Source organism: Haliaeetus albicilla, chromosome 9 (genome assembly GCF_947461875.1).
Source record: "Haliaeetus albicilla chromosome 9, bHalAlb1.1, whole genome shotgun sequence".
Classification (NCBI taxonomy): domain Eukaryota; kingdom Metazoa; phylum Chordata; class Aves; order Accipitriformes; family Accipitridae; genus Haliaeetus; species Haliaeetus albicilla.
This window is the reverse complement of record NC_091491.1, coordinates 11,836,750-11,852,893: the sequence shown is the minus strand read 5'-3', so window position 1 is coordinate 11,852,893 and position 16,144 is coordinate 11,836,750. Positions and strand designations below refer to the sequence as shown.

Sequence of the window (16,144 nt, the reverse complement as noted above, 5' to 3'; positions counted from 1 at the left end):
GTGACACTTAACTCAGTTGCTCTTGACAAGATATCCTGGATAACTGGAGACTGCTGAGCTGGGATTTCAAGCTTGTCATTTCTGCTACGTTGTTTTATTTGAATGTGTTGCTAGAAGGATGCTGTCACTTGGTTTCCATGCAAAAGGCGCAGCCGAGATCCCAGTCCCACCAGTACCAGCTTAGCTGAAAACCTGAATGAGCTGAGCAACGTCACTGCCTTCAGCATGTTGTGTGGCTCCTTCCTGTAGGAAGATTTAAAGCCATTAATAACTTGGGGAATTTTTTTATTTCTAACACCAGTGATTCCAGGAACCACCGCATGCCAACACACAGGATCAGCCCACCTACAAGACCTTGGCATTTCAGTGAAAATTCAGAAGAGCTCAGCCCCTCACCCTTCCAGCAGTTGGTTGATGGGATGGAAGGGTTCACGTCCCTAAAGCCGGCACAAAGTTTTTCTGACATTTAAAGGACCACCTACAGATCACTTTGGTTCGGCAGTGACAGGGAAGGGCCCTTAATACTTCGTCCCAATGTCCTTGGAAATCCAGCCGAGATTCCTAATGGTCACATACGCTTTTCCCACTCCCCAACCCAACGCAAGATGGCTTCTCATCTGCAAAAATGAGCTGCAGAGATTTCAAATGCCTAATTTCACACTGCATAGTGGAGTGCTTAAATCTGTATCTATCAGCAGTGGATGAGTGCCCACATTGCTCAGTGATCAAGCTGAGAAGCTTTTCTATTGGGAGTCCATAAGTTTAACTTTTGACTTCAAAATGACAGCAGTTTAACTTCATTTGAGGGCTTAGAGGGAATTTTCTGAAAGTTTGGCTCTCTGCCCCGGGCAGCACAAAGGGCATCAGAAGAGTAAGAGCTTGCTGTTGACTTCAATCCACCGTGAAGCACATCAGACCGTACCTTTTTCTAACCTGGACCTTTCCCCTTAGAAAGTCTTGAGCGTGTAAAATGCACACAACAAAAGCACAGGTTTTCATCTTGTGCCACCCTTCAAGAGAGCTGTGGCTGCAAATGGGACGCTCCATGATGGAGCTCTATTTACCACACTCTGCCCAAACAGGCCCAAGGTTGGAGGCTACACTTACCTGGACCGATGCTAACAGCCTGCTGTGTCCTCAGCTCGGGTGGGAGAGCTGCCGCTCCTATCAGGAGAACTGCCAAAGGTGCCCTTATCACACAGCGCACCCACAGATACACTTCCCTCCTGCACAGGAATATACCTACCCATACCTCGCGGTCCTTACAGGGACACATCACCAGCCAACCTGGTTGTTAGGAGAATATGGATGTAAGAAAGTGGGTCTAAGGAGTGCCCCAAGCTTCAGGTTACATTTAGAAACACCCAGCCTGGCTACCAGAACGCATTTGCAAGCGATGCTTTTTTACCATGTAACGTCTCTTTTCAGCTTCTTGAATGTAACTGCATTATCTTGGTGAGTGGCAGCTGGCAGGGATGGATGAAATGGGAGGTTAATCTGCATCAGCCATCTCTCTTGGTTTCTCCTTCATTTCCATTTCTTTTAAAAGTGGAAGTTCCATTAAAACAGCAGCACTTTTCTATTAAATAAGTAACAGAGAAGAATGACTGCCTCTGTATCTCATCAGCCATGAATCTTTTTAAAATCACTCAAGAGGCAAGGCTCAAGTCATATATTTAATAAGAACCACTTTGATATCACTTTTAAAAGCAATTAACATATTATTAGAGATAAGCACAAGATGCAACATTTAGATCCAGATTTCCAAGACAGATTTCTATGGTTTAGGAGGGTGCAGACCTTGGGTCATCGCCTCGGCAATCATCTCTGCATGTCACAAACCAATGTCAGAACAGAACTTCAGTTACATGGACACAGCAGATTAAATTCTCACTTTAATCCTGATTTTACTCATGCCGCTTCTTTTCAGTCATTTGAAAGCACTCTATGTCCACCAGTGAGAACGGGCAAACCACCTCAGCAGGGTTTCTGCCCCACCTGAGGGTCCTGGAGCAAAGTGTTCTTTTCCACCATCCCCTTCCCTTTGCATATTCAGGTATTTGTTTTCCTTATGGAGCATGAAGGAAAGGCATTTCTGAACCTTAATATTTTAAAGGACCGAAGAGCCCACCACCACAGGATCCTCATTGCCAGGTCGTCTTGTGTTGCCAGAGGGCAAGCGCCCAAGCACACGTATATCACCTCCAACAGGCAGCACAAATGCCACCGGCAGCTGGAGATGCTCAGTGGTGCACCCCGCTTCTGCCAGGGGCTGCTGCCTCCTGAGCAGAGCTGCATGGACATCCCAGAGTGACTTTGGCTGACAATCCGATATGTTAAATAGAGCAAGTCCCTCCTGCCTGGTGGCTGAAGCACATCCTGCCAATTATGGTAGCCAAGGTGTAGCCACACATTCATTTCTGCTGCCGGTGACAGGGACAGAAGCCTCCAGCAGCTGAAGCAGATGGAAGGCTGGGGGTGGTGACACCTTATACCACCACAATTAAATTTGACAAAGCCCATCTGTTGGTGCCCTGAGCACTGGCAGGACTAGAGCTGAACTGGGAACCGTGATTTATAGCACAGGCAACATCCAAGGGCTTTTTGGTTGTTTATCCTGAAACATGCAGGCTTTTCCCAACACTAAACAATACGTGGCTTCCACTGATGACTGACAGCAAACTGATTGCTCAATTAAAGGGCATTTTACCATTTTGACCATTAGCTGTGAAGTCTCAAATCCCCCAGACTTTCCTGGAGTCCGCTTCAGCAGTAAATTGCTCTACTTAGAAGGCAGCCACAAATGCAAAGGGAAACATGTCATGCATCTAAAGACATTGTAATCATATTGGTTTTTTAAGTGCTAAAATTTATTACACAAGAGATGATGCAACAGCGAGTAAGAGAGCAAAATTCTACATTGACTCCCTACTTTGCAATTCAGGACAACTAAGAGGTTTTACTTCATTAAGGAAGGCAAGGGAAAAAAAATCAGAGACAACCCCAATGGATGAGGAAGTCTTGTCAAGCCTAAATGAACAATCAGTCCTATGTGACGCTCACTGCTGTAGAAGGAACAATGAAACATATCTGCTTCTGTTCAATAAATTACTAAAACATCAGTTATAAACCTGCTGCATGGCATTGAAAATTAAACTCATTAAACATCCAGGTAGCTTCATCCTGATGCAAATGGAAGACAGGCATGAGTGCTCTGCAGCAAACAACTCTGTGCACATCCCATCTTTGGGAAACATATTTACATGTACATCTCATATATTAATATATTTTAGTGCACCCTAGCCAGAGGGCAACCAGAAAGAGTATTATTCTGTGAGAAGGACAGGAGATTGGCTGGCTTCTCCTCTCCACCGAGCGAAGCCTGTATCCACCCATTAGTCTAGCATCCATGTAAAGGAACTTTGCAAGACGTTTCCCTTTTCCAGGTAGCCAGACATCAGGACCCCAAACCAACGGTCTCCCATGATGGCTGGGTAAACTTGGTAGCCAAGATTACTGTGGGCCAAAAAAAGCAGGTGAGATCGCTCCACCATATTAACAAGCCTCAAGTGACTTCAAGGTCAAGAATTTCAGCTAAACTGCCATTAAATGGTCTCTTGCCTTCCCTCTCCCTTCCTTACATAGCTCATGAAGGTCTGTTGCAACACACACTGTTTGGGGTGGACCTTGACCACAGTCACATTCTGACCAGGCAAGATAGGTATGCTTGAGCCTCACAAAGAGAACACCACTACAAAGTTACAGAGACTACCATTATTGATGTCTTCATTCAGAGCAAGGATGCCTTAAAAACAAACACCATAGCCTCCACAGGAAGGAAGCCCAAACAGGACCTTCTCTTGCGTTACCTGCTCTCAGCCTGTTGCATACACCAACGCATTCATCCTCGCTTCTACAAGAAAAGAGCAAAAAGGGGTAAAGGTGGGTCTCCAAGGGGACAGTGCAAGGCCAATGGCCCCGCTGGGAGGGCAAGGTGGATCTGCAGCTCCCCAGGCTCCCATGGGGCAGGAAGCATCCCGCAAGCCTTACTCACCATGCGTGAGTCCAACTGACACCCAAAAGGGCAGGCAACTGCCCAGACAGGCAGACGTCTGAGGTCTTTTCAAAGGGGAATGCTTTTGAGGTCTCCATGGGAGGGACCGGTACTGCATGGGGCTGCCTTGGCCAACAGCAGTGCATGGGTGATGGAGAGGGGGCAATGGGAGATCAGTGTTTTTATTCAATAGGATTTTGTTTGATGAGATCTGTGATTAAGGGTTGGAAAGATCCATGGGAGCTACCAGGGTGAGCTTTGCCTCTCCCAGACTGAAGAAAAGGGCTGCCGGATGCAGGGGGAAGAAAAGGAAAAGAGAGAGAACACCTAGCAAAACACCACATCTTTCAAACTCAGCTCATTTGGAGCTTGGCAACCTTTTCCTCTCACAAGCACGTAAGTTTTCATGCTTGCCAGGCAGACACATCCAGGGTCTCTCAACTCCGATCATGGTGGAAACCTACCTGGCCCTTTGGGAGAGCTTGGGGTCGTCTGGGAAAGCAACAATTCCCTGTCAGTAAAATGCTCACAAGACTGCATGAGCTTATTACAGTCATTCCAGCAGAAATAAGTGGTACCTTTTAGAGTGCTTGCCAGAAGAAAATAGCAGTTCTGACCCAATTTCACACAGTTGGAATCAGCTGTGGGAGGCTAATATACAATAAAAATAAAAAGACACAAATGCCCATTTCCCCCATGTCCTCTCCTAATAACATGAATAAAGCTCTGTTTTGATATTTCGTCCCTTCCAAAGGAGTCCAGTTGGATCAGTCCAAGTCAGCTGTGTTTCGAGTCAAACTCCTCTGACTCTTCTACCCTTTACTTAATAAAATTTTTAATCGTCCACCTTTGTCCTGTGCAGCTGCGAAGAATCAGATCAATGCCAGCCATTCCCCTGTTCTCCACTTCCAAGCATCGTCCTGTTCCCTTGTTCAGGATGGCACCGTTCTAAAATGAAAGGATATGGGGAAAATATTAAAAAAAATTAAAGACAGGGTTTGCCTGCAAAGCAAGTCAGGACCATGCACTGCCCAGGAGTGCAGCTGTGTCCTTGTGCATTGCTGGAAAGTGCACAGCACTTAGCTGGGTGGTAATGCAATTCAAACAATAAAATAATTGCTAAAGTAATCAATGTGAATTGAATGAGCAACCTTTATCACTGACATAATCCCTAACACATAGATCCCTAACACATCAGCAACCAAAGGACATCTGTAACCTTTAAATAGCATGGCTACACCCCTGAGTTAGGAAGATGTGACACTTCTGTAGAATGTATATTATTTACACTCTGCTTTGGGACAAAAGTACTGTGTTTTCATGTATTTCACCATACGTTATCTGTACAAAACAAAGAAATCTGGAAGTCATCATCAGACATACACTTGAAGGTATCAGAAAGAGAAACTTCTACTGGATATTGTCCTAAAATACTGTCCCTGCCCCTAATCCCTCTTAACCTTTTCCGTCTGCCTGAGGACCTGGCACCTGCTGTTGCATGGGACCATTTTGTCTTTGTCCCGCACTGTCTCACACCAAAGACGATGTGGCATTGCCCACTGTTTGGGAAGCAGAGGAGCAGCATCGATGGCAGACCCGTAACAAACCTGTATGAAATTCCAGCGCTTATGGAGGCTGCTCTTGACCTTCTCACAATCAAGGAGCTGAGGGAAGCGGCTTTTCACATTATCCACAAGGCAGCGGGTATCGGGTAGAAGAGTCGTGGTCCCAAGGGCACCGAGATGAAGGAATCCCTCCTTGGTATAGCGTGCAAGCTGGGGGACAGTAAAGGAGAAGATGATGACCATCAGTATGTCTGGAGCATTGTTAAAAAGCAATAGAGGAAAGGACAAGTTTGCAGAGCCCCAGGAAAAAATCTGAGGATGGTGCACAGAGAAAGTAGAACTGACAAGAGGGAAAAAACTAACTTTCTCCAGCCTTTTTTTCTTGTTGTTTTGGTGTTTTTTTGCAGATGCAAGTGAAAGCACAGGGGAGGGATAAGAACAACTCTGAGCCTTAAACCCATCACAGGGCAGACTTCTCCAGCCTCCTTTATGCCTGAACACTCTGTAGGTTGGGGCAATGGATGATTTCCCCTGGTTTTCAGCCGGAGCCAGCTAGCTTGGCTGGTCATGCTGGCCCAGCCTGTGGCTTCTCGCGTGTTTGGCAAGCCAGCCTTGCTTTGGCCCGCAAATGATGCTGCTGGTGTGTCTGGCACAGCCCTCCAGCAACTCCAACTGCTGCCGGGCAGCAACATCAGCCAAAGGGGGCCAATATATAATTGGCCCCATTCCCCAGGGACACAAGCCCAAATCTCCCCCATGGTTCAGCACTGAAGCAAAGACTCAGGATTGCAGCTAAACCCTGCAAAGCCCCCGTATCCACCTGCCCAGTGCTCCCAGGGCCCCATCTCAGCTGCCAGGGAGATGCAGGCTGGGAGAGCATGAGGCAGTGCCGATGGTCTCAGGGACACTGGGCTGGCAGCGTGCAGCTGGCACCAAGACTGGTCTGAGACAGCCCTGCCATGGTGGCAGAGCCACACACAGGGGGCTCCTCCATTTGCAGTGTTTAAGGAATTCTACCAAAATATTTCCCTAAACATATTTAAATTCAGGAGTGAAAAGAGATGAATGACAGAGGCCTGCCTTTTATAGTTCAAGGGAAAGATATACACAGCTGCTTATTTAAATTATGAATCAATCCATTATCTAGCAGACAAATAAGGAGTATTCAGCACATTAATTAACTGAGCATATCTGTGACCCAGATGCTTAAAAAGAGACAGCAAATCACACTGGGAGTTCGGGTTATCTTGGTTAGAATAATTAAACATTGAAAATCAAGTTAAAACAATGTAACAGGGTCCAACTCCAGCTAGTAACCACAGATACAGTTATGGCGCTTGAAGCCAATTTTGCCTTCCCTCTGTGATGCTGGTTGCAGGTATAGGTGTGCTGAATCCTCCGGCTGGCCTCTGTGCTGCCCAGCCGCCTCAGGACAGGTGCCTGGTGTGCTTTGCTCCCAGCTGCTGGTGGAGTTACACTATTAGCCAACGTGTTGTGTATCAAAGCAAGACCTCCCTTACTCTGCATCTCACCGAGGTCCATTTGCCAACGGTATCCACCCCCAGAGGTGGATTAAGCTGCGGTACGAAGGCAAAGAGGTGCACGTGTGCTGATGCTGGCATGGGGCAAAGTACAGTACCGCAGTACAGTACCTGCTCTTCTGCCCCCCAAATCCCTTTGCAAACTGGTGCAGAAGAGTACACATCGCTTTAGCTTTACAGTAAATCCCCCCCCAAAGTGCTGTGCTGGCGCAGCAGGGATGGAAAGGAGGGCAGCCTCCAGAGCTTAAAGCCATACCCATCACCTCCTCCTCCCACCAATTCACTGTCTCCCTCAGGCGCGGGGTGCCTGACTGCAGGACAGGGATCCTATCCACCACTAAGCTCAGCTCACGCTGTGCCGGGCTCCCAGCAAGGGAGCTGCCCTGCGCACGAGGCTGGAGCAACCTGGGAATGACTCCCTGGGCATCTCCAGCCCAGCTGAAGGCTCAGATTCATATTATTTGGTTTTAGTAGTCTGATGTTTTGATGAGCCAAGCCTTGAGCGAGATGGTGTTCTCAGCCTGACAGAGTGTTTTTAACCAAGCAACTCATCTGAATTAGTATTTGAGCACCAACGCAGAGTATGAGGCCACTTGCCTTACAAAAAGAAAGAGGTGTATAAAGGAAAAGACAAAAAAAGACAAGCCCTCTCCATGACAGACGGAAGAAATCATCCAGAGGTCCCAAATGGGCAGTGCAAGTTATGCTCCTTCTCCTGTTTCCGAAATGTTTCCTACCTTGTACATAATTAGTGTGCTAGACACTTTTTTGGTGATGTTTGGCAGCTTGTTTTCAGACAGTTGGCCTAATGCCCACAAGGCAACATGATTTCTGCTCTTACATGTTATCGCCTAATGTGGTGGGAAAAATAAGTAGAGCAAAAATCAAATCTTTCCCGAGGAAGGGAGCAGGGCCGGGGCTGCAGGGAGACAAAACAAGCTGAAAAACAAACACGGGTATTATGAAAAATGCATTAAGTGCATCTATTAGATGTGTCATCTACTATGTATAATAGCCAGATAAATAAATCCCTGAACACACGTCTGGATCTTGCACACTGCCTAATCCCTGATCTACTCTGCCGAGCGCAGCGGAGCCTCAGCAGCAGCCGTTGCAGCCTTCAAGCCTGCCCAACTATCAGACTTGAAAGTGATTATTCCCAAAAAATCCCGTCTAATTCGCAAGTGCAAGCTCCACTGCACTCCTAACACATTTATGAATTTTTTTTCTTTTGGGATATTTTGCCTTTGATGTCTTAATTCTTTTGTTATTTTGCTCCTCTCCAGAGTAAGCCAGGGGTCTCAACCACAAGGTGACAGCGGGGGTGAAGCACTCAGGTAAATGGGAGTCCTGCGGTGAAGCACAGATCCTGCTCCTGCTGGGTTTTTCTTGCACGATAAAAAGGAAGAAAATAGAGAGCAGAGGCTGACGTTTGAGACGGCCCCACAGGTAGCTGTGGGAGCGTAGCTGCAGCCTGGCTGGCAGTTTCTAGGATTTGCCTGCTAAGAGAAGAGATGGGAAGCACCTCTGACTCATCACCACGTAGTGCATTGACCAACGTTTTAAAGAGCAGCTCCAGACAGTGGGCTCGTGTGAGACCTGAGCCTACCTTAGAAACTGAAGATGCCATACAAATGCTTTATAATATCAGTAAATTACACGTGCTGTTACTGAAACCTTCTGAGTGGTTGCAGCTATTCACCAACTCGGCATTTTGAGCAAACTTGCCCACTTCAATGCGGCCAGCACAGGCCCAGACGATGATCTTGAGAAAGGTGGTTGATGAGAACCTATGCTTTGGCTATATATGAAAGTTGAGTGAACAAGATGTAACAGTGAGAGGCTTCTACAAGTGCTCCTGGGGATATTCAGCATCAGTGCAAAATACCCCTGGGGTAACACTGCTCCTTGGCTCAGGGGAGCACAAGAAGGGCCTGCCATGAGCGGGATTTCAATATGCTCCTTCTTTGGGCGCCATGTTTGGGAGTCTCAGCAACATAATTGTCTAAAACCTGTCCTCTTGCCCCGGAGTGTATCTGATCTACCTGGCACCACCTGAACAGTCTGTGCTCTTCCCCTCTCCTCCTCATTGTCACAGCACAGCCAGGTAAAGCTCTTCCCACAGGATCCAGGAAGGCCCTTCCACCAAATGTTCTCCTGTTGGACTGCATTGGTTTTCTCCTCTCAGATGTGTCCTAAGGATTGTCCCTCCTGCTCTTTCACTGCCGACCACCCTAAAAATGTTGCCTACGTCAGAAAGTGCCTGAACAAGGCTACTGCCTCAGAGATCCCATGGTTGCTTTGCAGTCATACAATGATCTCCTCACACGGTCATCATGGTGCTTAAAGATAATAAAAGTTTGTCTTTTTTCAAAGGAAATTATTTCACTGATGAAGAAGGCGGTTTTGCCAAAGTGCAGTCCAGTCACAGGAAGTTATTGACAGCCCACGTCACATAACCTGTTAAATCCACTGAGCATGTAACGAAACTGTTTTCCTGTCTTTGTGGAAAGGCAAATCACTGAAGTTATCAGAGTCTAAATTCTGCTCTCTTGTCCCCCCCCCCCCCCCCAATATATCTTTATCTTTAAAGTGATCTGTCCTACATCTCCGTCTCAGTGCCTGCTAAGCAGGTTTGTCAGCCTCCAGAAAGCAGACCAAGCCAGGCACAAGCTGAACAAATGGTGAAGGATACAGCCAATCCAGCAGAAAAAAGACAAACACAGAGGTACCAGACTGAGGAAACGCCTGAAGGAATCACCCAGCCTGGCACAGGACAAGCAACAAAGGGAAAGACCAAGAGAAAAGGACCAGAGAAAACCAGTTTAAAAATATTAACAAACTAACCATTTAAAAGTGGTTAATATTGATGAGGTCTTAAACCCCTTAATCAATGTAACTGGCCCAAAGCCACATCCCTAGACAGAAACACTGATTCACACCCACAGCCTCTTACGAACACCCTTCCAGGTGAAACGCATCCTGGGTTAAACTGCATCTTGCAAAGTCCCCCACCTTCAGGTACCACTCTGGGGGGCTGATTTGCCTGGGGGAACCCGCAGCCCCCACTGATGCCAGGAAAGCGGAGGGGCGCACGGCCGCACACGTGCCTGCTGCATCGCTCGCGCTGATCTCCCACCCGCAAACTTGCACCACCAATACATCTTCTTTGATTATTGTTTCTGGCTGGCTGCATCTCAGGGATGGGAGAAAGTTAATTAGACATCTTAGCACCTGGGAAATAAAAGCCTTGATGACCTTCATTGACTCTATTGGAAAATAATTTAGGGTTGTTTAGCTTCCTTTCTGCACTGAGCAGATCATCAATTAGCAACAATAAGTAAAGCGTACAGTATTTTCTTTTTAACACAATTTAATCTGATGTGCTATTTCATCACCCTTGATACTGCTGTGTCCCAGATGATCTCAGTATTGATGGTTTTGTCCTCAAGTTCTGATGCTTAAATGGGCAAAACATATTTTATCCTGTAATTAAATGAAATGCTCTGCTGGGTGAACATTATCTTAAGTTTTATAGTATTATAGTGCTTTCTATCACCTTAATATATCACCATAGTTCTGTCACTCCAATGAGGTATTACTATATTATTAGTGTAATACATCATTACGGCAAGGTGTTTTCATGATGTATTGCTGAAAAGATGAAGCCATCAGGAAGAAAAAAAATCCACAAGCAGGCTCAATATAATTACAGGATAAAAGGATACTTCATCATGAAATCTGATAATGATTTGACCTGGAAGTGAATGAAAGCAGGGAGAACGGAAAGCTAAAGGGAAAACAAGAGAAAAAACAAAATTTTCCCCTACTGATAGATGTTACAACAGAGGTGCTGTGAGCAAAAGCCAAGATTTCGATTTCATCTGCATTCAGCGCTAGGTAGGGGATCCATCGCACCTGACTGCACCCATCTGAATGCTACACGCTTACCTTAAACTGAATAGCAGTCATCAGTAGAGAGAGCAGAAACTCAAGACGTGATACAAGCTGCCCTGTCTTGAATGGGACAAATCTCTCCCCTTCTCCCTCTCTCTGCATTGGGCTGCTCATCTACAGCTATGCAGCAGCCACAGCAGACGGTAGCACGGTGTGGGGATGGACTTAGAAAGAGTGAGGACTTCCAACAAAATCCCAACTTTACCCGGCGTGGCAGGGAACAGGACCCACGACACAGCTGTTCTTGCATGAGGAAAATGCCAGCAGGGAGCCTACACCTCACCCTCACTCGATGCAGCTGAGGAACCTGCTCCTTAATTGTGAAATGCATTTAAAGGAGTATGGCTGGGCCATAGGATCAAAGAGAGAAGTGGAGATTTTAGGAGACTACATGCACATTGAGCACAGGCACCACTGTGTGTGCTTTTGGATGCTGAACAACTCAAAAGCAATTGCAATTTTTTGTGTTTTATATACATAAAACAAAGCAAGCTATTTTAACAAAGTGTTTATATTACTTCTAATTATATTCTCAGCAATAGATTACAACATGCAGCCCATTAATTAAATAGTAGTAGTGGAAGTCCAATTTATTTTGTGCGGCACCCATGCTTCTGCAAAAGGGTAATTTCAAAGCTTCTGCACTTACTGATAGCTACTTTTAAAAAGCATTTTCAAGGAGTTAAACTAATTGCATGTATCACAAAACAAAAGAACTGCCAAGAACTGGCTCTCAGCTGGAGAGGGAAGGGACAATGTGGAGGTGGAAGGGAAGAAAAGGAAGAAAAATCTGTGCTGAGCTTGCGCAACAGGTGAGCTGAAGGGAACCAGCAGCACTGCAATGTTTGACTTCAGAACATCAGGTAGGAAAAGAAAACATTGTTAAGTTTAATCACAAAAACAGCTGAGGAAAAAAATAAATAACCTGCTTTTAGCCATTCATCTTAAAGCCCAGGGTTAGCAGACAATGTCAGGCTAATTCAGTTTCTCATACTATAATGCACTTAGAGGTTTAAGTTTCCATCCAGAAAGTCCAAAATGCAGTTTGTGCCATTTAAGAAAAAAATTGTGTGCATTTAAGCAACAGCTAGGTTATATTTAGCAGTGAACTCGATCAGCCACAGTTGACTGATCTTTGTTGAAAGGCAAGGATAAACCAAAGGGAGATTTGACTCTACCCTGAAGGACTCCCACAGCTGGTTCCTGGGCTCAGGTGGCTCCTGAAGTTTGCAGTTCAGGCTCAGATGAGCTTTAGGATTACTTAGTCCTGGTGAGCCTGGATAGCCCAGGGTGAATATATTGTGAGAACAGGCTCTTTATGCATTCCCATCACTTGAACTATACATTTTTTTTTAGATGAAAATGAACTTCTTTGAGCATCATCGACCCCAGATACTCACTAAGGCTGCCACAGCATTACGTCCCCATTGGGCTCCATCTCAATCTTCAGCTCGTCCTCATGCCAATGAGGGTCATTTTGCATGTGTTTAAGTCGTATTTGAGGCCTGTGATAGAACAGAGAAGTGACATCCTGTCTTGCTAAGCCCTGATTAATGCAGGTTTTCATCCAGATTTGATGAGCTAATCCTCAAGACATGACAAAAAAGTCAGATCTTGTCTCAGGAAAGCTACCAGGAATGGGATCACATGTTCCCAGACCCTAGGGAACAGCTACAAGATTTTGCTGTGAATTCGAATATGTTTTTCCCATCTGAAAAACTGCATCTGGGGTACCTCCCTCCCTCGTAAAGACCTCCTCCCACATACGGGCTGCATAAGCACCTGTGAAGGAGCTAGACTGACATTATCTGCCATGATCAATGGATTAAAGAAAGTTCTGTTTTCAAGATTACTTACTTATCTCTGGTATTCACACAGGTATTCAATATTGGGGTATTAAAAGAAAGACACCCAAATCCAGGATGGGCTACAACCCATCATGGGCTCAAATGCAGCTGGAGCCAGCAAACCAGTCTCAGCAGTCTCTGTCTGAACTGGAAAGCTCTGATGCTTAAACTGGAAATCTGCTCAATAAATAAATTACCACGAATAAGCTGGGAAACTCTACTGTCTGGTGAGGCATTTTTCTTCCTGACCCTGCTCTCCTTTCTGATTCATGGGAGAAATTTTCACAGGCAGGGTTTGATTATGCAAATACCTGCAGGTACTTAATGGGATGGTCTTTTTTATGTTATATTTCACAGTTTTGGTCTTAATGAATACAACCACAGTGCTGAGCTTTCTTCTGTAACATCATGAAGGAACCAGAAGTTTCCCCTCTCCATACCTGCACGGAGATCCCAGTGACCCTGGAGCAGAGGTACAGGGCAGGCTTACAGAGCTCTTGGGAGCAGGAATTCAACCACTGATGTTGAGCGTTTCTATGTAATTTATACACTTCTGGGTTGAGATGAAGGTTTGATACAGTAGCTTGCCTTTGATGGTACATTGCTGTGTCACCTGTGTTGCTTCATCACAGCAGTTTGCTGTCGTGCAGTAATTTCAACAGGACTTAGGTGCTCACAACACTTTAGACACGTGGTCCTGCCCATCCAGCAGTTCTCAGCCTAAACCCCGTGTCATCTGCCAGCACTGACAGCTCTGGTTTGGGGTCATGATGTTAAAATAAGCTGTTGGAAGGCACGGCCAATGCCAGAGTAATAAACATTATGATGCCAAGACAGAAAACAGTGGAATGACAAGCCAGGGCTGCCTTACTGGGTAAGGGAAGAACACAGCCCATATAGCACAGCAACCAGAATATGTGCAATGAGAGGACAGGTTTTCCCTAAAACAAGCAAAGGCAGATTGTTGTCCTGCAAATAAAAAGAAATATCTGTAGACACCTTAAACTTACCTAACTCAGCATCTGGGCACAGCTCGGATGGGATTGTCTCACCTAAGTTCCCTCAATCAATGTTAAGCTTCCAGTGTAAGACTCATCCTCTTGGCAATGCAGAGCGACAGGAAGGACCTACCCCACCGCGCGAGGTGCCATGGGTCTCCTCCTGCGGCACATCTTGCCTTCTTTTGAGAGAATGTGGATGATGGCTTCAGCCTGGAAACTTGGCATTCAGACAGCTTTTAGGTACGGTTTTGCCCCAGTTTCTAGGCAGATCAGTAGATGCAATCCCTTCAGCACAGATGTGGCTGATCCAGAGATGGTAACAGGGAAAAACTTCTGAGTCTGGCAATGAGCATGGACTTTTCAACAAAGAGAAAAGAAAAGCAACAGAAGAAACAGCCTTGTCACAGAGGAGTTTATCCCTGTTTCCATCCATTGCCACTACACACTGTGCAAGCACAGTGATGGTAGAGCCCATCATCCGCAACCTCCCTGCCTTGGCTAAATTTCCGATATAGGTAGCCAGTGCATTTACATAGGAAATGCAAACAAAAGCAGGAGACTGAAGTCAGATACATACATCAAATCCTGATGATAAACACCCAGGGCCTCACTGGATAAAGCTAAAATGCCAGAAGAACAAGTGCTGCTACTCTGTGGCTTTAGGGAGGTCAGGCATGATTTTGGTAATGAAAGAAAACCTAAAAATCACACTGTAATTCTTGAAAACCCCATGTGTCATAAGATGGCCATTCTGCTCCCAGACCTAAAGGGAAACTTGTATCTTCTCCTTAAAGATTGTAGGGGAGAAGGACATTGTGCTAAGGGATTTGCATGATGAGATGATGACCGCTAGGCATACAGAAAGAAAACCACAAAGGAAACCACAGGATTTAGGCAAAATACTGTAGTGAGGATACGGGCAAAGATAAGAGAGAAACAGACAGGAAAAGTTAGTGGGGAACTGGGTAAATTATCCCTAGAGCTGCAGATCCTCGAAGTCCAGCTTAGAGTCTGCCGTTGGTTTAACAGATGCCAGCAGTGACAGAGCTAGAGTTGTACCCTGTTTTGTTCCAACTCTATGGCAATCGAACCAGCAGCATTCCCATGCTGCTTTCTTCTTAAAACATGGTAAGAGATGAAACTACAGAAGAGGCTGAATTAGTTCATCATCACTAACTTTCAGTAGTTGACACATCCACTAATCTTCTAAAAAATATGAGATGTAGAGTGAATCTTGGAATGATGATTTTTAATCTAGAATAAGCTTAAAATTAAGATAAGAAGCTTTTGGGTTGCTCCAAAACTTTTGGAGAGGCAAAAGGAGTGCTAGAAAACTAACGCTATGGTAAATCCCAGCCAAGCTGAAACGGCTAATTATCATCCTGTTAAAAAGAACTGTTTGTTTCCTTTACCCAGTCGGTATGTTTTTACTCTGCTGGGTGAAAGAGAAAGGAAATGTCTTAAAATGCTCTGCTTGTGTGCGCTCTGCTCTGCTCATTGGATATTTGCTTTCAGCATTATTTACCCTTGTCTGGAAGATTTTTTCAAATTACGCTTTTACTTGCAGCTCTGGCATGATTATGGTAATCCAGAAAATAGCTACTCTATGAGTAGCTGGGAAAATGCACCTTTATATCTGAGGTATTTTTAACAAGAAGCTGGGCCTTATACATTTGAGAGTGAAGCCAACAGACATGTTGCATATCCATACTCCGTCCTGTGCCGGGTACTGCCTGCTCCCGGTGTGCGCAGTCCCAGCAGAGCAACTCCTCACCTGCGGTCCCCAGCCATGGCATGGGTACAATATGGCTGTGTGGTTCTCCTGCGGGCCCTGGTCAAGGCAGACGTCTTTCGCCTTGTTGTTTCGAAGCTGTAAGAAATAAAAAGTGCGGAGTTATATGGCCCTGTCTCTTCGGAAATAAGCAATAAACTGACGCGCAGCAATGTCTCTAGCCTCTCTTGCTATAGAAAGAATATACAGTGCTCTATCACTAGGCATAATCAGGCAGAGAAAGGTTTACTGTGCCATATGTTTTCTTTAAATACGGGGTCTAATGATGACTGCTTTTATATAATAATCACCATTCAAAGGAGCCAACTTCCTTGAACAGTTTTCTTTGTATTTGGTCATGTGTGGTGGTAACAAACATATTTTTAGACTGCCGTCAGCACGTTGCCA

The 16,144-nt window shown here is 45.5% G+C and overlaps 1 protein-coding gene across 1 annotated transcript in view; it reads right to left on the bottom strand.

Annotated features, from left to right (window-relative positions):
- Positions 1-1,663: 1,663 nt before the first annotated feature.
- Positions 1,664-16,144, bottom strand: part of GALNT17 (polypeptide N-acetylgalactosaminyltransferase 17) — a 216,548-nt gene continuing 202,067 nt past the window's right edge. Inside the window, exons 9-11 of the mRNA XM_069791502.1 lie at positions 15,740-15,835; positions 5,662-5,829; positions 1,664-5,002 (exon numbers count right to left, since the gene is read on the bottom strand). Of these exons, the coding sequence (XP_069647603.1) occupies positions 4,874-5,002; positions 5,662-5,829; positions 15,740-15,835 (393 nt within the window). The 3' untranslated portion in view covers positions 1,664-4,873. The remainder of the gene's footprint in view (positions 5,003-5,661; positions 5,830-15,739; positions 15,836-16,144) is intronic.